Consider the following 23,979-nt stretch of genomic DNA (forward strand, 5'->3'; position numbering starts at 1 on the left):
GGAAAATCAAAAATATTTTCAACACGGATTATTTTGAAAAACAAGCCCACCGTGAATACTGTGGATAATGCAGCTGCTGTGCAAAATTGAAATGACTGCAGCTGTCAGTCTTTTGTTTTGTTTGTTTCACCAAAATGCAGCACACAATCCTTTGCAAATGTTAGCTTAGAAGAGGGAGTGTTTATCTACCATAATGCAATCACACCATTGATACATCAAATAAATTAAAAATAGATAGGTTAAAAAGGTTCATCATTAAAATGTGTACAGTAATAAATAGATTGGTCCTCTATTTACAGTTTACCAGACATTTGTTGGAGCAGAATTTGCAGTTAAAAACATTAAATCCTAACTATTTATCAGTCATCCATTTGTTTTCTTTTTTTGTTCTGAGGATGAGGGGTTGGCGCTCAGGATTTCTCCTCTCTAGCATCCTTCAACTGGTAAGGAGAGCAGGAAGACAGCAGAAAACATGCAGGAGAGATGACGCACATGAAGAAACTATGTCTTCCCAATGTGTCTTCCCTGTGTTTCATCCTCAATTACTTTTCTATTTGGTGTTGTATTGCAGTAGCTGCTTTTGTTAAGAGTTTTCATTAAATTCGCCTCAGTGCACACATACACATACACCAACAAACACACACACACACACACACAGATTTTGAGCACCCGATGCCTTGCTCTGTCCCCACACGATGCATGGTGTATCCTCCTACAGCCTCTTGCTCGCTCAGAGTAGCAGTTGCCTCTCGACACAGCCCTAAGAACAGCTTTCCTCTCAAAGCTTTTATGAAACCACTAAAATAAACCTAGAGCTAAGTCCTTGGGGCAACTTCTTCCTCGTCCCTCTCGGCCATTCAAAACACTAATTAATCTTCTTCTCGTTTTTCAAAGAGCCGTTGCGTTTGTGTTTCCCATTGGCCATGCTCTCGCTGTGGCAATGTCCGTTGGCCATGTTGCCATCATCCCTGGCGACGCCGCCTCCTCTGCTCTGATCCCCGGCCTTCCCCCTCAGCCATCGTACCAACCGTCGCAGCGCAAAGACGGCCAGAGCCAAGGCAGCCCCTACAGTAAAAATCACATCCAGCAGGAAGTACTGGTAGGGAGACACCTCATAGACAGCAGAGCGCAGGTGGCTGGCACCGTTGTGACGTAGAACGTAGCTGATCCAGTAGACGGCCCTGGTCACAGGATGGCCGGGCTGGTCTTTGTGAATGTTGGAGAGAGTGAGTGCTCGCTGGCGGTACCTTGGTGGGGAGAGACAGAGGTTGGGAAAGAGGATGTAAAAACAAGGATATAAAAAGGGACAAGGACACAAGGGCACAAGTCTTTATGGGCAATCTCATGAGAGCACAACCACATAAAAGGGAGATAAAGATGGTGAACACTGCATGTGTGCCATGAAGTCACAGAGAGTTGATTCCACATATGGTCACCAGATGGCACTGACGAACAATTGCACTAATGTAAAAAGCGTTCATGTGTGACTTAGTAATCTAACCTGGTGTCTTTGATGACGCTGGTCAGGGCTGTGTAGAGGTCTTCCTCGGTCATGTACTTCCAGTGTAGCATGATTCCCATACCTTTGGCTGCCACACGAGTCATGGTGTCATAGTGGTCTCCAAATAAGGGCACACCTACCACCGGCACCCCGTGATACATGGCCTCGTAGATGCTGTTCAGGCCACCATGGCTCAGGAAGGCCCTTGTGTTGGCGTGGCCTACATGACAGGAGGGACGGGGGATTTAATTTGCATATTAGGTGGTATGTTCATTGGTCATTTTTTGACAGGGTGCTTATTTTGCTATATTATTTACAGTTTATACTGTACAGCTTATAAAATGCTTCACACAGCAGTATTTCACTGTTGCTCCCCACTTTGGGAATGCGAGACATTTGCAGCTAGAGGAAAACAGACGGTCTGTGTGTGTGTGTGTGTGTGTGTGTGTGTGTGTGTGTGTGTGTGTGTATCAGTTCATCAGTATAACTAACAAAATACATCAATCAGTGTTTTTTATGAGGGGAGACATTTCAATGTAAATGCTTCACTTTCTCTATACCTATTTCAACAATTTATACAAATGGTGCAATTTACCGAAAACATGGCCAAATTGAATTCCCCTCTTAATCAGTGCCCTATATATCCACCTGCGTAGTTTCAGTATGATTGACTGAAGTTTGAAAGTTTGTTTTCTGGCACTGAATACAGCAACAACAGCAACGTTCCTATTCAAAGAGAATCACACTTCAATTATAAGCCGTTGCTTTCCTCTCCATAGATGAAGACAGTTGGAGGACATGCTCCAGTTAAAACTAGCCCACAAATGTTATCATATTTGGAAGGAGATGCAGCTGCTGTATTTATTCAATTAAATAAACATTGAATTGGCCATTTGGCCATCAACATAAATGCACTTTGGTGCAACAGAGTAATAGGAAATATATGTTTTATGGTGAACTGCTCTAAAATCCCTTTTACTGAGCAACCAGAAAGCCAGACAGGCGTAACGTCTGTATTCGCAGGGTTGGCTAACCATGGTGCTATTACACCACTGCAGAATACAATGCTATAGCTGTCAACATATGAATGTTGTTGCATTGCTAATTCCTGACATGCGTGGCTAACACACTCAGATTCTACCCCCCTACTGTGGTTAATAAGTAGGTATGGGAGGAACCCCCCCCACACAAAGCAAAGTCCGCCAGACCATAAGTTGGACCACCTTGTGTAAAAATGCCGAGCATAAGCTGTGACAAATAGATTTACATTTATATGGTGCATTTCAATAAGCCAATTTGACAGTGGAGAACTAGAAGGTGAAGTACACATCGCAGTATGCGGCGTCCTCCAAATGTACTCACCCAATAAGTCATTCTGAGGCATCCAATCAACAAGCTTGGTGTTGTTGCCAAGGTTACTGGGTGGAACTCCAGAGAATCTAAGGAAGGAAAAAGGAAATAATGATGAGTGAGATAGTTTAGCTCACCTTTTAGTAGATCATTGTCATAGTGTATGAACACAGAGCAAACCCCTGAGTCACTATTCACACAGTATTTCATATTTGTCAGATCAGTGCACATGTTATATCTACTCCCTAAATGCCTTTGTTGGAGGATTATATGTATCTTTTATTCAAAGAATTGTCTGACACTTTGACTTTCTGGATAATACACTGTTTTGCTAACCTAGCAAACAGACTGGAAGCAGTGGGAAACAGCTAGTATGGATCTGTCCAAAGGTAACAACACTACCCACCAGCACCTGTTAATAGAAATGTAAAAATGACATGTAACAGTTTTACGGGGGGTAAATGTGCCAGACTATTCCTTGTCCCAGCTAATTACCTTTCAGGAGTCGCCGCTGGTTGCCTGACTACCTCACCACAAAACTCTCAATACTGTTCAGCTAACTTGTGTATTTTGCTCCTCAGGTTTTCTTTTGTGGACTGTATTTGTATTTCTAATGTTGATCTTTCATTGGCGATACTTCTTCTTGGCATGAGGGACATGCATAGTGACGGCAGAGGATGTATAGAGAGTACAAGAGATGTATGTATGTATATACAGAAGGGTAAATTAAGTATTTGAGTCTGACATTTACATGATGCAGAAAGGGAACAAGGGGGAATTCAATTTTGATCTCTGTTTTCCCAAACAAAAAGCCAAAAAGCAGAAGGGCATCGCTTGTTCACCCAGACATTAAGATCTTGACCCTTTGTCTGCTACGGGTGGTGGTGAATGTGTACAGCATTGTGTGTATGTCTGTTGGTGTCTGTGGATGTGTGTGCGGAAGCATTTTCCAACAAATGCAGCGCACAATACATACGCATGCTACATTACGACCCCCATCCGTCCGTCTCTGTCTCCTTCTCTCCCTAACCCAGAGTCTTTCATCTCTCTTTCTCTCTTCAACAAAGCCCCAATTCACTGTCAATCAAAGCCTACATTCATGCAGCCAATTATCAATGACACGATTCATTTGGCCGGGTCCCTGTCCCTCTCATCAGCCCTCTTCCTTTTTTTCCATTTGGAAGGGCCACTGAAAAGCCAGATTACAATTCAACGTCACATACAAAGTATTGGGGCCCCTGCTTATATCATTGTACTCACTTCACCTGTAAACCCGGTCAGATACCGACATGTGGAGCATCATTGTGAGTGCTTGAGATTCTCCTTTTTTAAAAATGTGTCATTTTATATCCTAAAATGACACATTGTCACACATTGTTACTCCAGCACTCCTCATTACAACACACAGTAGCTTTTGCCCACATCCCTGGCAAGCTTTTTGACAACCGCCCTATTCCAGACACTCTAACCACAATTTGATCCTCTTAGATCAAACCAGGGACTCTGCCCAGCTCCAGCTACTCGATGTGTTTCCAACCCCACACATTCTATCATATAGTGAATGTCTTTTGTTGAACCCTGCTCTTAGAATACCACAGTAGACTGCTTGTTTCCCCCCAGGTGCAGACAACCAAGGAAGATAAGCAGTCACATAATTAAAGTACTTGTGTGTTAAGGAAGGCATAGGGGGGCCAAAATGTCGGTATGAGGTTTTACTAAATACACGTAAAAACAGTTCAAGCAGGTGTCTATTTAGCTTTGTTTCTGTAGAAAGGGTCACACTCAACTCTCACTCACTCTGTAACATACATACTTAATTTCCTCATCTTCTTTATGATTCGTATCAATTTCATTTAATCCTCTACTCATTTCATATTTCTTTTGTGCAAAAAAAAAAAAAAAATCAAATTGTCACTCCTTCCTTCTAATGCAGCACTGAAACCATTCATGAGCAGCAAGTGCAAAATGAAAGAAATAAGTTCATATATAATTATGTAAAAGGTGTGTAAGAGAAATAAGCTCATATTAAATTGTTATGTGTAGGCCATCTTGTAAGGATTGCAGTGGAGTCAGCCGCTGTCACACTGAGGGGAAGGCTGTTCTAAAGCCGAGGGGGCGTAACCAAAAATGCTCGGTCACCTTTGGTTTCCAGTCTGGTTGGTGGAACAGCTGAAAGGTTTTTATCAGCTGATCTTAGAGGCCTGTGTTACATTTTGGAGATGATTGTTGGTTGATGAAAAGAAACTTGGATGATATTTCTTGTATGCTGCTCAAAGGAAAAGTGTCTCTCAAAAGTTATCCTAAGATCTTACAGACTTAACATTTCTTAGCATTTTCATCTGATATCCTCACACTTGTCCAACTGACATTATCGCTCCTCTGACCTCTCTTTGAGGTGTCAATTAATGGTTTACTTTGAACATAATACAACCTTTTGCAGTTGGTTACTTGTCATGTGTGGGTTCTAGAAATATAACTTTGGTAAACTACTGCACTCATTTGCACACATTTGCATGTTACACTCTGTGACATGCAAATGTGTGACTTAGACACATTGCCAGAAGGAAATGTAATGTAATGTTTATTATCTTTATAAATAGTTATTGGGTACGATGTATTAACTGAAAAGAAATAAAGATCTATAAACCTAATAAAACTACTAACATTTTAAAACGTTAAAAGTATTAATCACTGGACCAGACGTTCTACTTGTGGAATGTGTTCGTACAAGTGAAGACCTTCACCAACATCTGCACACAGGTACAGGGTCAAACATTAACCCAGCTACAACATATACTTAAAGGGAAGCCAGGTTTAGGAGCTGCGTGCACTTACAAGGATCAAGGCTTTGTTCCTGCAGTCAATATTGGGACATTGCAGAACAGATTGACCTATATAAACAAATGTTATGCTCTCATAAGGATTATGCAAGCTCAGGGCAGTCAGTTTGGATGTCTAATTAACTATTCTTCAGTCATCTGTGGGATAAAAAGTACACAGAAACAATGTGAATGTGGTCAATGAATCACAAACTCTTAAATACACCAAGATAAGAGTTAAGGATTAACAGCTTCATGGATGGAATTTGAAACCACTTGCTCTCCTCTTATTCACTCCTCCCTGTTATATTTTGTGTTTTTCTGCTCAGGTCATAGTCAGTGGATCATTCTGTGTAAATGATTACAAAAGATGAGATTTGAGATCTCTCTCACTTCTGTGAAGGACCTCTTGCTATTAATTCATCCTCAACACATTAGTTTTAGTTTCCCCATCAAGGACATATTTTGCCTGTCCCATTTGTCTGCATGTTTGTGAGACAAAACAGTGTGTTTAACTGTTTGTGACTTTGCTGAATTGAATCAAATACTACGGTCTTGCCATAATTAAAATGTGAAGCCATCGTCGTTAGATTCTGTCCTAAGTTTTCCTCAGAGGAGCACAAAGTCTCTTAGAGTTCAGGTTCTACAACCCAATGCTGTTTGTTCTACTGGAAAATAACCCCGTGAAGCAAATGTGAGGTGGGAATATAGACTTTGGTCTGAAGAGACAAAGTCTGTCACAGAGGAACAACATGTTGCCTGTATTGAACAGAAGTAGCACAGATGATTATGGAGGTCCATATAAAAACAATCAATTACATTTCTGACATCCAGAGCCCCCTGAGTGCTGAGTGGAGGAAAATCAGTAACTTGAAGCTCAAAAATCTGTGTTGACATGTTGTCACAGTGACAGCTGTGTCCAGTTATGAGAGACAAAAACAGATACTTCACCTCCAGACGACACGCTGGGGCAGCCTGGCGAGGGCTCCTGCCAGTTTGTGAGCAATGTCATGGGAAAGGTACTTGACCCCGGCTCCAAACGAGACCACTACAAAGCCATGCTCCGCTGTGTCATTCACCCACGCCTCGAAATCCTGCGGGGGTATAATAGAAACACAATGAGAACTAAAAGAATGTAGAGATTCTTTGCCCATGAAAAAGATGAATATTAATACAATGCAAACATTACTATGTCAAGTGTTTCCTTCCTGTTCATACCATATTGCAGCAGGTGAAATGATATCCATGTAGACTAGTGCTTACTTTCAAATTCAAGACATTTTTCACAGAACAAATGTCCACAGTAGAAGTTAATCAAGCAAGACAGAGAATGTCTAATTCATGAGGCTGTTTAATATATTTAGGTCAATGCCTCAGAATTGCAAGTAAGGATGTGCCGACCTTGCTTTAAGCAATTCGGTGCCCGGTGTTGTATTATATCATCATTTCATATTAAAACATTAACGGACAACGCCGATAGTCCATAAAGTAACTAATATTAATGGACCTGTATCATTTTCCTAATAAATTTACATGACCTTATTTCATCACACAGCGTCTGCAAGGCACCGTTTCCTGTTTTTGACACATGAAAAACCCACAATAGACTAGAATACTGAGAGCGCTACAGTCAAATCTATGGTATTTTTGTTCAAAGTATATTCCTCATTACATAATAATAACTTCAATATATAATATTAGTAGCATATTATCGCAAGATATCACCATTTTTCTCCAGGCTCTCGTTTGTACAAAATGAAAACTGCATGTGCATTACGTTTTTAAATCAATTCATTTAAAACCATACAAATGCAAGTCTATTATGGGGACGGCAATACAATATATTTGATTGTGTCTGTGGGGAAACTGCTGATTAACAATAATTTACAAAACCCCATAAAATTATACAAAAGTCAAATGAGAAACGTTTCATCAGATACATTTCAAACATCCTACATATTGACAATAAAGTCCTTTGGAGTCCTTTGAGGACACTAAATCACAACAAAGAGTTTCCTCCTGTCCCTTTGGGGCTATCTAGCCACCAGACAGTTTCATTTTTCATTTGTAAAGTTTAGAGATATCTGAGTTTCTGATGCCAACTTAATATAATGTCTCTAGAATCATCTAAGAAACTTTTGGTAATCCACAAACTTCACTGAGAACGATTTAGTATTTGTCAACTATTTTTCTGCAGAAGGAATGACATCCTCCTCCTCCTCCTCCTCATTTGGCCTTGTTCCACCTATCCACATGACTCAGTAAACCAGCTTCTGGTAAGTGAAGTGAGCAGCCATGTTGGAGTAGAGGGAGGGAGGCTAACGGTCCAGCTGCGGCAGCTAAGGCTGGCCCTGGCACGGGGCAACATCAGGGACACACTGGGCTCTGTGTCCCTACAACGCAGCCTCAGTGACCCCATAAAAGAGTCTCAGTGTCCCCAGAGCTCTGCCCAGAACAATGGCCTCGTTCTCCCTCCGCTTCCATTCTTACTCCCTCCACACAACACAGCACAATGCTTCCTATTTCCCTATTGGCCGGAGTGGCATTCCAAAACCCCCTGCAGTGGATGCCGATGGCCCGCGCCCTCGGGCCACCGAACGCTGGACTAACCCCCCCGTCACCGCCCGCCTCTGCTCTCCGTGACTCTCCTCTCTGCTTAAAATCCACCGCTTCCATTCAACCCAAACCCAATCTCACCCCAGCATCGTCTATAAAGGATCACTTTGTAGCGGGATTGATAATAGCTGTTACCAATGATAGCGGAGACAATGGGGACAAGCAAGGATAGATACAAAAAAATACTGAATCTCAGTCAGACTGATAAGACGGGAGATAATACCAAGAGTGTATGTGAACTGACAACGAGCTTCAGGCAAGGCTTCATGAGTGACAAAAGTAGGGACTTAATTCCACCCATGAACTCAATTGGATATAAAAAATTCTCCCCCAATTTCTTTTTTTTTATAATTAATTGACATTAATTAATAACAACTGCCGATCAAAAAGACAGATTTATGCGCAGTAAGAAAAACAAGGAAAATAACAAGCTCTCCCTGTTGCTTAAAATCACTCTAAAAATAGTGTGTAAGTGGACTCCTGCTAATAAAAAGACAAATGTTTAAATGCCAAAGCATAACAATATGGCTCCCCATCTTGCCTATAAAAACATTATTTAGCATATTGTAATAGTCAAACTCTTTTGCCATTAGTTAGCCATCGTATTGCAGTACTTTTGTCGCTAATGTCACAGAACACTATTTTCATGTTCCAGCGTCCATCGTGATCCATAAACACTAAAGACACTGACTCCATAGTAGTGCTGGGCCATATGACAAAATACAGTTTGCTAAATAATGTGAGATTATATTAATTTGTCAACTATCACAGAATCTTTATATATATATCTATATATATATATATATATATATATATATATATTCCATAATATGGTTGATGTTGGGATAACCATCCCATCACCATGTATCTGGGTATATTAGGCCATTGTGGGAAAAGACTGATTCATGACCACATTAGATTTGATACGATGGTTGAATCAATGTGATGAAGTACCTTAATGTTGTTGGATTAGCCAAAAACAGACATTGCTGTCAAGTTATTTTATCCATCAAAAGTTTATTTTTTTGCCATAGATAATGCAATATAAAAGTGAAACAATGAGACCACACAAAACCACTGTGTCTGTCTTTGCTAATCTCACCATGTGCGTGTCAGCTGCCTGTGTGAATCACAGTACTGACCTGTGGCAGTGGGTTGGGGGGCTTGGTAAGGATGCCTCCTATGTACACCACATGTGGCAGGGTGGGCCTGGGGAACTCCAGAGCCATGTCAGTGCACAGCATCCACATCTGGCTGCCCTGCACCAAGTCCGCCATGGCCACTTGAGGCGTCACTCCATGTTTCTTCATAATCCGGTCATACTTGGGTAACGCAATATAACGGACTCCGAAGCGCTGCACCAGGTAAACAGCTGTGTTGGCGATCCTCTGGACCAGAGACATGTGGTCTGTGAGCAATGAGTTGAATTCGGGTACGTATGAAAGCGGGGCAGGGGCGCCCGCCTCTGCAGGGTACCACAGGCCGGTGCTGAACACGGCATATTTCACACCCAAGATATGAGCGATCACAAAACCGCACATCTCATTCGGGTCCACCAGCAGCAGGTCAAACTTGGCCTCTTTGAGGCGGGTCATCACCTCAACACTGCCGACAACAGCGTCACAGTTCTGGGAGTAGTGGTCGAGAATGTCAAACAGTTCCAGAAACGTCAGGCGGCCTGAGAAGATGTTGCTGACTTTGGACTGGAGGAAGTTGTCGGCCGTGGTGCTGTTAAAGATCCCCGGGTAGCGCTGCAGGTGGTAGTTAGGCGAGGGGGGCACCCCGCGACCCTCTGAGATCAGAAAATGGGTCTCGTGGCCCTCCTGCTGCAGAGCCGTGGCCAGCGTCTTGAAGATGTAGAGATGTGATTCAAACATGATGGGTGGGACCACGATCACTTTAGCGGCCCACGATGCACCGGGACCCCATGTGAGGAGGCCAAGGAGGAGTAGTAGTGACGAGGGTAGTAGCATGGCTGGAATTATACAGAGAAAAACTTCAACGAGTGGCATTTAAAGAAAAACAAAGAAGCGTCATAATACAGATATCAATCAATTCTGATCATCAGGTAGAAAAATCTAGATTGTTGTTAGAAATTGAGTCAAACATTCTATACATTCAATACTGAGAATGATTGGGCCCAGGTCAGAAAGGTGCCAAAATAGGACTGACAGAAGGGAAAAAAGAACATCATCTTAAAACCTTATTCTGGCCCACCATTTATCAGTCACCAACATAGGGGAGAGTCCTCAGTATCCGTGTGAGTAGATGTGTTATATCCTGATTAGTTTACCTTTCCTAATCCACCTTTGCCTGTCTCTGTCTGTATTTCTATTCAACCCCTTCGTCCCCGCTCACTCACTGTGTACAGTGTGGGTAGCACCAACGTCATTCTAAACCTCCGGCCACTCTCTTCACAAACACAAAGAACCATTATCTTGCCACCATGTCATAGCCTGTGCTATATATATATATATGCCTACACTCTCCCTCTCACTTGGATTAATCATCAACACTGGAGAACCGCTTTTACGGAGAGTCATCAATTATCCACGATTTCTCAAACTACAATGACTAAGCCGTGCGCCCCTTCCAGGTGTTACACCTAAAGAAATGTGTCGACCACTGGAGGGGGGCATCTATGAATGAAACTCCATGAGCAGAAGTGTGATTGTAGCTTTGGACCAGGATGTTTGTGTAGTAAAGAAAAGCAGTCTAAATGATTAACTACAGACATAACACAATCCGCAGATGAATCATTTTGTACTGTTTACATAACAGTCAGCTATCTCCTTTCCAAGCTTTCCTTTTAGCGCATTGGAGATAGCATACATTCATTTAAAAACGCTGTTCCAGATTATCAGTTCATAACTTCAGACGAGGCCGAAAGAAGTGGATGTACGAGGGCGACGAAGGAATCTTGCACGATTGTGTGAGCATTGAATGTAATCAGCCTTAAAATGCGCTACACCTTGATAAGAAGATGATTATAATGGGAGAGGTCATTGGTTTAAATCCAAATTGGGTGTTCCCTGTGTGGAGTTTGTAGATTGTTGCGTTTGCATGGATTTCTTTCCACAGTCTAAAGACAGACGATTAGGGGAATAGGACATTTTAAACTGCCTGTAGGTGTGGACGTGAGTGTGAATGCGACTCTACATCTGTTTGTACAGGGTTATGTAGAGCATCGGCCACCGGTTTGTCCACAACGTGAAGTTCCTCTCCACAGACAGCTGGGGTAGAAAGAGGACTCAAGGTGACCACCCTTCTCTTTAGCATTGTCCTGAGGATATTGTTACAAACACTTCTTGGCCCAGACTGTTGATGGTAACTATAGAAACCAGCCGCTGTCTACCTTGGACTGTGATGCGTCATTACTTGAATTACAATTAACAATGGAGTCTGGTTACCCTGCACACAGCGAGGGGAGAGGAAATTATCAGAATTAAGAGAATTAAAAGGACACAAAATCATCAGGTGAAGACAAAGTGGAGATGAATAAGGCACAAAAGTTAAAACAGGACATAAACATATTTTAAAGTTTGTAAGGAATTTACCAGTGAGTCTGTTAATTCAAATTCATAAATATCGTGCACAAGCAAAAGTCACCTGCAAAATATATTCATACTTTTCCTTTAAACCCAATATTCTGCCTCGACTATATTTTCAGTTATTTTCCCTTCTGTATCAACAAGAAGAGATATGAGTCATAATCATTGACGTTCAGTGAGTCATTAGGATTATATTACCATGGTTATCAGTTTTGACTTGGTGATTAGCACCATGATTGTTACTGAAGAGAAATAAAATAGTAAAAAATTAATATTCTACACATATGAAACATTATTTCCAATGTAATGTATAACCATGCTACACAAGTGATTGCATTAAACATAAATTTGATTATTTGATATGATTATCCAAATGTGCCATATTTTGACATAAGTCAGTGGTATCTTTACCATATTTGCAACAGTTTAAACTACCTCACAGATGAGTTTACTGTGCAAAACAAACAACTACTTAGGCCTCAATAAAACACAGTAAACAATAAAACTCTGACCATATCTCTGCTCCCATCTCAAATAGATTGCCTTATATCGCAGCTTTCAGTTGTGTATAATTAAAAACCACACCAATTACAGCTTGAACCAGAAGCTAATTTCCACTATTAAGAGGGAAAACAAGAAGGTAATTATACGGTGATTATCACTCTCTAATACCATGATCTGGACTAACGTTTTCTTGATTTAGCACAGCGGGAAGAGCTGCCTTGCTGCTTCCACAGTGGGGGTTAATTAGCTCAAAGCACCCTGTTGAGAGGGGAGAAGTGTCTTCTAAGAACTGATATTAAGTCAAACACAAGTCAGTCCAAGCGGTTTATTTTTGCATTATGTATTTCAAATGCAGCGTGATTAACTGATCTTCCAAAAGAATCTGAGTGGGGTCCCTTGAAGGCCAAGTTTAGCAAGACTAGCTTAGTAAGGCTTTGATTATTTAAAAGAAAGAAAGAAAAACACTGACCAAATGGGTTTAGACATACGGTTCACTTTAGCAGGTCAGATTTGAGACAGATTTGTAAACTACCGAAAGCTGTTAAGTGTAATGAAATCATTAAATGTGGTATGCAATATTGATCAGACCGCAAGTCAGATTCATTTCAACGTCTGCAACAAACACACCCCAGTGCACGAATGTGTGAAAAGGCACATCAGCTCAAAGTCTACGGAAGGTTAAGGAGAATATTGTGATATCTGTAAAAGAACAACTCTGTCCTTCTATGTCTAACGTGAAAGGTGGAGCCACGAGCACTTTATAGATAAGTTGAGCGAAGGTCAAAAGCCTTTAGATCTTGAATTATGGGGACAACAGAGTTAAAGTGGGAAGAAAAACACTTGACTTTTTTTATGTCAAGGCACATGAGGGGCTGTTTCTAATGACAACATGGTGTCTCTGCAAGCCCTTATATCTTTATTTTTAGATTATGGAAATATGGCAAAATGGCCAACTGAGCTTTCAGCATTATGAAAGCAATTATCCACCACATTAACTCAGTCAGTCAAATACAGTTCTCACTGTAACTCACCAGACATTCAGTGTCCTATTTAACCCAATTCCGTCACCTTCCTCTTTCTTTCATGCCACTGTTGCTGACTCCCTGTACTCATTCCTCTCATTTCAATAATCTCACATTACATCCGACATACAAGAACCACCATCACAAAAGAACAGGTCTGACAGGCTCTGTTTTACCAAGAATCCACATTTATTAAAGCTAATAGACATAAAGCAGGGAGGTTTTCTGTAACCATCAACAGCACATCATTAACATAATGTACTGCAAATAATAATAAAAAACACTGATGACTGGCTGCGAAATATCCTTACACAATATATATTCCTGCAATGACATCGAATATGAAATTAGGATTGACAACCTTTATACTTCAGTGTTGTAGCCTGTCTCAGTCTAGATGAGTTTGTCCTGGGTAAAGGCAAACTCATGACACACACACACACACACACACACACAGTTTGAGTGTTCAAGCAACAGCACTAAGAATGGAGGATGCAAATGAATCAGTTAATAAACATCCAAGTCATGCTGGTGTTGGCAGTGTCTTTTGAAACATCAGGTGATCGTGATCAGGTACCCTGGTGGTGCAAAAAATACGATAATAAGCTTCTGAGTGTAGTGCGTGTATAGTGTTCAGTTCATATATAGGAAAGCCTGCTGCACATTGAGCTGTACCTTCTCAACAGCTGTAACTCAATCATAAAGTATGCAAAATGTGACTTCACAAATAAAACTCTTATAATAACTTGCACAATGTCATACCAGCATGACAGGGTGCCTGTGTTTTCCTTGACAATGTTTTTTTTTTCTGGAGTTTAATAAGTATATATATATATATATATATAAGTAAATATCTCACCAGGGTCTAACACAGAAACATATAAGGCTGATAATCCAGGGAGCGAAATCAGCATTTAAAAGTGTTTTCTTTATTTTTGTATTATGATATGGCAAAATATTGAAAAGTAAAACTAAGAGTAAGATTACCATTGCGATGCTACTAAAGAATACCAGTCCACTCGTGAACTCACAAATACATCATACAGACAATTAAGTAGCGTTACGGTGACATTTCCGTTAGGGATAATTCGCGGAGGACTTGAAAGCACACAGCTAACTGGTCTCACCTACATCTCACGAGGTTTCGACCGACGCGTCGCACCTGAGCTTTCAGTAAAAACAGCAAAACAACACCGTAAAGTTCACAGCTGTCAACTTCCACAAATATGAAATATTCTCTTCGCAACTTTAAGCGTGGAAGAGAAGAACGGAGATAAAAAAGAGTGACGTAATGTGGATTACAGGCTGCGGATAACGCTACACCTGTTTCTATCGAGCTCGCAGGTGTTCTCGCCTTACCTTGTGACTTGGACGTTGCTCGGTTGAGATGGAGGTGTGAGGGGGGGGTGCACCTGCAGTTGTTCGAAGTTTCTTGAACTCAAAAGTGCCGGGGAGGTAAAGCACAAATAAGTGGCAAGGGGAAAAAGTGGCAGTAAAGTAAAATGGATACCCGGGTATCGAAGACGGGGCAGAGGGAACAACATTAAACTCCCAGTGCCTCTCGTAGGGTCGGTGAAAGGCGGGGACTAGAGGTGTAGCGAGATGGAGACGAAGGGAGCGGCAGAGGCGGGGGGGGGGGTTTGTTTGAGTAAAGCACAAGAAGGGTGGAGTGCGAAGAATCCGCCTCTATTGCAGGTGGCTGAATCTGTGTAGATACTGTCAACAGTTGGGATAATAGGCTTTAGGCCACAGGTTAGTTTGTATTGATAAAGGAGGCCAACATCTGGCCATCTTTCTCTGGCTGACGTCATGTTTGTTGGATTGAACACAGGGTGTATTCAATTGATGATTGATCAAGATATTTGCCTCCGAGATCATTTGAATTATTACTGAGTTGTATTGTTGTTGCAATAGGCTATGTATTGATATTCTACTGCCTTCTAATAAGGCACCTTTTATAAATTTGTAAATTATACAGCTGCAAAGAATATTTTTCAACCTGTCGATTTTATTTTTTCTCTCCAGAATGCCTGTAATAATTGCCCATGGTTACATCTTTAAATTGCTTCTTTAGTTTGGAGCAACAAAACTCAAAGATATTCAGTTTAATATGATACAAAACAGAGAAAAGCAGCAAACCTCCACATTTGAGAGGCAAGAACTAGAGAATATCTTCCATTTTTGTTTGATTGATAACCTAAAAGATTTATCAATTTAAATACAAATTCTGTTAGTCACTAATGGATTGCTTCAATTGATTGTTTGATGTCTAATACGTTGTATAACGTAACTCATATACTAATGCTTTATAGATCAGTTATAAGATAATAAGAAGGAACTTTTTGGTTGTCAGGTTGTAAATAATCCTTTAATAATCCATTTGTTTAGAAACTATAAATCTGTGTAAAATTAAATGATGTGGGTTATCCAATGAGTTCACATTGTAATAAACCATTTAGTATGTTGCTTTAAATGTTATTAAAAAGTAATTAATATAGGGTTTTTAATCCATCAAGTCTGCAGTTGTACATTGTGTTAATGAATAGATTCTGCAAGTAAGTGGTCAAATGGTCCAACCACTCAAAGACATGTTTCACAACCTGGCAACCTGGAAGTTATTCTTTTGAATAAAGCATAAGTAAATTATTTATCAACCATAAACAAAGCCTCTATTTACATATAATATTCCCTTTATAAATGGTGCCTTATTGAAAAATCTGACACCTATTATATATACCCTCTCCCCAGAGGAGTAGATATGCATTCAATAGAAACTGTGAGAAATAAGTAATTGTTCCCATGTGAGGTAAGGTTGATGGCAATGAGAGATTGGAAGAAACTGATCGGCGTGATTCTGCAGAGATGGTTCCATGTCCTTAAGCCATGTCAAATATTATGTTTTTACGAGCATACGCTATCTATCTATCTAACTATCTGTCCGTGTGTGTGCATGTGTGTGTGTGTGTGCGTGTGTGCTTCTAAAAGATTGATGACAGAGGGCTGGAAGATAAAGTTCCTGATGGTGCTGGAATTCAGCACTCTGTTCTACTAAAACCATATTGGTGAAAATCCTTTGCAATATATCTTTATAATCAGCAAGATAATTAGCTATCCACAGCAAACTGTTCTGCTGAGCCACATTATTACACCATCTGTACTAGTCCCCTGTTTGTACAAGAGTGTGTGCGTTTGTGTGTGTGTGTCTGTGTGTGTGTGTGTGTGTGTGTGTGTGTTGTGTTGTATTTTGTAGCCCGACAAAAATGCCATTAATTGTTCAAACAATACCAGCTGACGATTGTGTTATAGATAGCTTAGTCTTGATTCATCCACCACCTCATTTATTTTCATTTGCTACAGCACAATAAACATACACACACCCTGTCCTGTAGGTATGAAGTGCAGGGGAGAAACGCTGGTGTGCTGTTAGCTCACGTGAAGGTGAGGGTTGGTAAAAGGGGCTTGGGTTAACGCCAAACCGGCAAACAGTCAATAGAGGACAGATGCTTATCAGGCAGAAAGAGGCGGAGACGGATTCAAGTGGTGAATTCATTGTATTTGTGCTTACAAAGGGACTGAACTGTCACACAAAGGTAGGTCTGTTTACATAGTAAACACACGCATGTGCAAACAAATCTTCTAAACGGAATGCACATTTGGATAACTTTGGGGATGGGGGTTGGAGAGTAGAACGATGAAGTGTGTTGTTTAAGACAAGTGGATGTTTGTAGTCTAACAGTGATTCATTTGTTTACTCATCGGTCACACACACACACACACACACACACACACACACACACACACACACACACACACACACACACTGTTCATCTCTTTCAATACATTCGTGGCTCTAGGCATCTTATTTCCTCAGCTATGCCCTGACTCATCACAATATGCCACTCTGCTATTGGCTACAGGGCCTGAGCAGCCGCCCAGCCCTCCAATCCTAAAAGGGCCTGTAGATTTGACTCACTTGCCATTTGTCTGTTAACCGGCCTTTACTCTCTCTCACCAAGTGTTTCTTTCCCACTTTGCCCAATTACACTATTTCTCAATGGTCCCCTCCTTCTTCCTATATTCTCTTTTTCTCTGCCCCTCCCCCCTCCCTTCCTTTCTCCCTGTCCCCAGATATCAGGTGTGTTACCTGAGCTCTGCTATCAATAGTTAATCACCCTGGGACACCCAATCTACAGAGCATGACAGTGCTCTCCCGTGGTACCTGTGTGTGTGTGTGTGTGTGTGTGTGTGTGTGTGTGTGTGTGTGTGTGTGTGTGTGTGTGTGTGTGTGTTTTTGTGACAAAAGAAAGAGACAGGAGAGTGGGGGTGCTAAGAATTGCATATTTTGGGAGAAGTCAAATGCTGCAAACAAAGAGACAGATGGAAAAATAATGGACAAAGATGAGAAAGCAGAGGGAGTTTGGATTGTGGAGGGCTCGGCAATAAAACACACAAAGCAAGTATTCTGATGTCTTAATTTGGGGGGAACTGCTAATTCGTCATAAACCTGCTGATTTGATGATACATAAATAAATATGTTCTATTTGTCTATAAGGAATAAAACTGGGAATACTTCGCATTGGGAGCAACACAACAACGATAAAATAAATGAGCAATACTTGGAGAATAGCGGGGCTCAATAACTTTGAATCATTTTTTTTACATTTTGAGAACTCAGTTCGGGAGGACTCTGCTTCTATAAGCGTGCTGTTCTGCTCCCTAGTGGACAAACAATAGTATTACAAGATTAGTAAGCAAATCAGAATGAGAAACGGTTTATTGCTTATAAACAATATTGCTACACAACAAATACACAAGGAATTTTGTGCGTAACAGTGAAACACATTGCAATAGTATGACATCATTTAGAAATACAAACAAGTCAGCTCTTACTGTAACATTAACTTAGATTGTTTTGTTTGATTTTTTGGAGGTGATGACCTAAATCACAGTTCACAAACAAACATAGTAATCCCTGTGAGGCATGGCAACATTTACACAAGATGAATCCTTCACTCCCCTCTTCTCTGCGGCAGTGCTAATGTGTGAAGGGTGTTCAGCATATTAGGAGGAGATTTCTTCCAAGGACAGAGGGTGTCTCCTTGAGGTATATTTCAAGCTCCAGCAGCAGTTGTATAGGAAAGATAAAGAATTCTGATGTTCTGATTTTTCATCAAGTAGATTTAAAAAAGCCCTATAAGTGCAAACCTAAAAACCTAAAATCACAAATATTCCTCAAAGGACTTTACAATATGTATAGCATACGACGTTGCTATCTATCCTCAGACTATCTGATGAGAAAAAGTCCCTTAAAGAACAGTTTTATAGAAGAAAAAGGAAGCAATCCCTTCTCTTCCACAGACCTAGAGTGCTGACGATTAAAGTAATACCCCCGTGTGAGAGTATGAGAGGGTATGTCCATGTTTCTGTATCTGATGGTAACGTCCCATCATTCAGCGCTCAAACACAATCTGTAGTCAGATATCACATGATCTGCAGTGGTTGCCGATGTTACATGATAAGAGTTGTACTTTTCATGGAAATTAACTCCATCATAACCGTGCTAATGCTGATCAGAACCTTGCAGGGCAGCCAAACAGTGTGTTATCAGTAGAGTGACAAGTGAAGCTGTCAGACTGCACTCAGATCCACATTAGATATGTTTAGAAAATTTGAATTTAAATTAATGGATTTTTTGGGGCATTTGGATTCATGCAGCCAAGTGACTTCACAGACAACAAACATACTGTAGATGTCTTTGTGCCCCCCTTGAGTTAACCACAATAATACTGGTTTAATGAAAGGTATACCAGACATATTGTACATTATGTGAATACCTTATTTCTGATCACCATTTACTGAAGCATATGATTCAATAAAAGGTGAACGGAGCAAAGTTCTGCGTCAGGGCACCATATGTTTTGCTCTGATGGCTGACAGGGCCAAGGTGTCCTCTGCAGAATTCGGCCAGGGGCCACAGGGGCTGGACACAAACAAGGAAGTAGAATGGATAAATTAAAACACATAAATAAATGAAATGCATACAAAAAATAAGATCACATCATTCATTTCATTCACAATAGTCATTTCATTTTTCCTTCATTACATATATATTACTGTACAATACAAATATGTACGAAGAAAAGGGTGCAAAATAATGTTTTGAAACATTAATTTCATGTCCACTATCTTCAGCATGACCCTGGCTTATAAACACTTAGTTGCCAGTTTAGATACAACCAGGTAAAACAGTTCTGCAATAAAACCCATTGTCGTAAGGTCACAATGTTGTTGATTGGATTGTTTTAGAGAGCAGTTGATTGAACTCTATAATCATTTTGGACTCTGCTGATTGTGGTGCAGGTTGAATTGTGTTGCATTATACTGAGATGTGTTTCTATCTTTCACATACCCTTGTTGATATTAATGGGTTGGACATGATATTAGGCGGTATTAAACTGTATTAGTTTTAGCTGGGAGTATAAAGTGGCTACTGACTGTACAGTGTGTGTGTATGGACTGAGAGCCTTGAAACGAAATACATAAGGGAATTTTACAGAGGATATTTTACAGAGAGCTGTAGCGAGAGTAACATTCAGTCAGAGGGCGTGTTTGTGATAAGATATGGAAGATGAGTTTTCTCTGGCAGAAGGCAAGGAGGGATTTTGTTGTTCTGCGCATACGAGGAAGGTCATTTCTCAGTTGGGCCGCCAGAATGCTCAGTAGTCTCGACTGTGTGAATTGATTGCCTGGTCCGCACAGGGAAAGGACAGTCAAGCATGTGTTAGTGGCAGAATATGAATAATTGCTTATGTGTGGCTGCTGAAGAACAACCTGGAGGTCTGCAGGGCCAGACAGCGTTGAACATGTGCTCTAGCATGCACAGCTGACCATTCTTTTGGATAAAAAAAAAAGAGGTTGACATGGGAGAATGTGAGGAGGTTTAACAAGCTGAGTTTGCAGCCTTCTCAATGGAGCAACTGGATGGCATGTGTCAGGAGAACTGAGGTTGTTACATGAATCCAGAGATAATTTCTATTTTGTTTTTTTAAATGAAGGGGCTGGACTTAATCCCTCATGAAGATGTGTCTGATCCCTCGGATGTGGCGTGTGAACATGCAGGATCAGGTTGGAAGTGCAGTGTGGATAATGTCAGACAATCAGTTGTCTAGACTCTCATCAAAAGTCTTCACCTAACCTTAGTGGGGAATCGTGTGTCTAGTTGTCGAGGATTTCATGGGAAGTATTTTAACAGTGTTATATTTATAGGGATGTAAAAAAACTTGTTAAAGGATGACTGAAACTTATATAGTATAACATGTTGTGCAATAGAAGTTAGAAAGTTATTGGTGATCATTTTTTTGTACACCATGTTTACAGTTGTCCCCTCAGGTGTGAGCTTTGCTCAAGCTGAAGAACACACTTGCAAACGGTGCATGGGCTGAAGAATGCAGCAGCCCTGAGAAACACCTTACATCTGTAAGAAAACAGTTCTTGAAACAATTGTGACATTTGCGTATATGCTTACTCACTATGTAACAGAGAGAATAATCGAGTAAAGTGACCTTTCAGTCCATGAGTAAATACTGTAGAGATAAGGGTTCATGCTTCAGAGGACTTGGTGAATTGAGCCTGAGACCAGAATGGCTATTCTGATTTATTCAAAGGCAGCATGAAAGCCGATTGTTATAGCTATCTGAAACAATTTCCCTGCAAAGAGATTACGTAAATTAACAGTTTTTCTAGATTGCTAAAACATGCCTAACTCCACTTTATCTTCATCATCACCTTCTTAGCTCAGCAGGAGTCGTGTCTTGCAAATGAGTTAACTCTTCATGGTTTCACACATTATTCACACCCTTTTTCACTCTGTTCGATACACTGTGTTAAACAAAGAAAAAACATCTATTCATAGCTTATTGCAATTACTTGCATAATTACAAATATCTAATGCCCCTGTGTGAAACTCCTTGGCACAAGTCCTTACTCAGTAATCAGTCCTCACCCTATCTAGAAAGATGCCACCTTTGGTGAAGAAAGAATGCAGTACAAAAGCTGCCATGGTCCTAGGTTTTGTTCATGTGTCATGTCTCGTTACACCTCCTGCCTTTGTGTTTTTTCCCTCCTGTTTTCTATCTCACCTGTGTTTCATTAGTTAATTAGTCCCTAATGTAACTCTGTGTGTTCCCTCTTTCCTTTGTCAGGCTCTATGCTTTGGTTGCTTATGTCCCTTGTCAGTATTTTTGCCTGTGTTCCTCGTGCCCTACCGTTTCATTCTCAGTTTTGTTTTTGTTTCGTTCTTTGTTTTTATTCTGCCTGTTTTTGTCTTTTTGGAGTCAGCTTTTTGTTATTAAAGATTGCCTTTTCTTCCTTCAACCTGCCTGCCTGGTGTTCTGCATTTAGGGTCCTCCATTGTGAACTGTATACATATAAGATTGATTGAAATAATATTAATTCGACCACAAGTTGTTGTTTGATGGAAATATTTGCTTTGCACCCGTGTGTGTGTGTGTGTGTGTGTGTGTGTGTGTGTGTGTGTGTGTGTGTGTGTGTGTGTGTGTGTGTGTGTGTGTGTGTGTGAACTGTTTTGAAAATGTAACTTCTTCAATGGACAAATGTGTTCAAGCAAATGAGAAAAACTGTAATGAATGGGATGAGTCTGGGATGTCTGCTGTGTGTTGAACACTGTCAGTGTTGTAAGAGCCATCCAGAAGCAATCAATGTACACTGAGTTAGTTGGTAGTTAGGTGCCGCTATAATGCAATCCATTGCAACAGCCATGTGATAAATCCAGCCGTTGTCAGTTTTGCCATGTTTGAGGCTGTAATTAGTGGTGTTATCATGTGTGTGAATGTTGGCTGAAAAAACTTTTGAAACTCCTCTCAACATAATGCAGTTTACTAACTTCTCAAAAAAAATCACCAACACTTTGACACAGTGTGAACAACAACTGAAGATTATAAGCCTCATAATTAATTCATTACAGGGCTGTTGCATTAGATTGCAGCGCAAATCATATTTTTCTATAAGTTTGTGAACATTAACATTCATTTTAAGAGTAAATGAATTGTGGCCAGCGAGAGACTGCTCTTCTGCAGAAACTGCACTGCAGCTTACCCTTCGTTCTGACCTGCCTGGAGAGGGGAAGCAAGAGGGATACATTGAAATTCAAATCTAGTGTTTTAATTTGGTATATATTCATTTGATTTGGAGCCCCAGTTTATATTGAGATTTCAAAACTCCTATTTCAGTTGAATACATTTGTTTGCAATTGCTACTCTACACATACAAACCAAAAACATCTACTCAACACCAACTAGAGATACAAAATATGTTACATCTTTTGCAAAAGCAAACGCTTCAATCAACACTATATAAACTCTTCTCGAAAAAAATTATTCTTGCATCACAACTTTACAAACATCAAATAATAGCATGCTGTAAATATAGACTGAACACAAATGCAACGGGGAAACTTTGTTTATTCTCAATATTCATATACTCATAGAATATAATGATACTGATCAGACACAATAGAGTAATTGTATCGCACCGTAAACTAAATACAGCATACTGCAGTTATACAGTCTTCTAACTCTTTCTCCATCTCTATTGTTGTGCACACTAAAGCGCAAACCTGAATCCTTTTTCTAGTGTTCAAGCTCTGATTTCTGGGTGATCTAATTGGTTACAGGTGTGTTCAGAGGAGCATTCTAGCCGCAGGTGATTGATAATTGAGAGCAACACTGTCAGAGGTTAGCGAACAACACACACAGGCTTGTGGTTTTGCATGTCTCATGTAGATCACCATGTGTAGTTATTTAAGTGTGCAGAGAGTGTGCTTATGGTTCATCATACCTGGTCATGACAGTTTGATTTGATTGTAATTGTTTCAGTAATTGTGCGACACATACCATTTTTTGTGTCTTGGTAAATGCAACAAAAAAAACGTAGTGGAAGTGTGCTTCATAGTCACAATGCTTTTCCGTATTTGGTGTAATGTGCTATAATCCCCACAGGGGGGAGAGCAAACACCAGAACCAAAACAATATGCAGTATGTTGCCATCAGTTGGTTCATAATATTCAGTGACATGATAAGATTCTCCTCGGCACTCTTCCTAGTCTTTTCTTAATTGTATGCATGTTTATTCCCTGAACATAAATACAAAGAGTCTTTGTATATGCGCTGACATGTTTCATGTGACTCTGGCTCTCCAAGCTACGGATCAAAGGCATCCTGTTAGGTCCCCTGACTTGAAACTTGGGACTGGAGATATAGCTCTGATTGTGGGAAAACAGATGGCGTAATATGTGAATGTACACTGAAATGGAAAAGTACAGCTAGGTGCATTTAGATAGCACAAAGGCAGTTTAGGTATCACATACCAGTTCGGAAAGGCAGCTATATATTTTCTCTCTTTTCTATCATAATTTAAAGGAGTTTTGTGCTTTCTGGGTTACAGAAAAGACAGGGTCACCTTCTCAAAATTTACAGGGAATAATTCAAATGCAACTTACTGGAGTCCAGGGGTCAGAACATCCATCCATCCACATATCGCTCATCCTGCATCCCCCCCCCCCCTCTCTCTCTCTCTCTCTCTCTCTCTCTCTCTCTCTC

General features: G+C 40.5%; 1 protein-coding gene across 1 annotated transcript; it reads right to left on the reverse strand.

Annotated features, from left to right (window-relative positions):
* Positions 1-236: 236 nt before the first annotated feature.
* On the reverse strand, positions 237-10,259 carry ugt8 (UDP glycosyltransferase 8; the record flags this gene model as incomplete). Its single annotated transcript, XM_079159530.1, has 5 exons — positions 237-1,247; positions 1,502-1,721; positions 2,864-2,940; positions 6,622-6,764; positions 9,429-10,259. 5 exons carry the CDS (start codon positions 10,257-10,259, stop codon positions 866-868), a joined length of 1,653 nt encoding a protein of 550 aa, XP_079015656.1. The 3' UTR covers positions 237-865.
* Positions 10,260-23,979: the final 13,720 nt, after the last annotated feature.

Source organism: Pholis gunnellus (genome assembly GCF_910591455.1).
Source record: "Pholis gunnellus genome assembly, chromosome: 5".
Taxonomy (NCBI): Eukaryota; Metazoa; Chordata; class Actinopteri; order Perciformes; family Pholidae; genus Pholis; species Pholis gunnellus.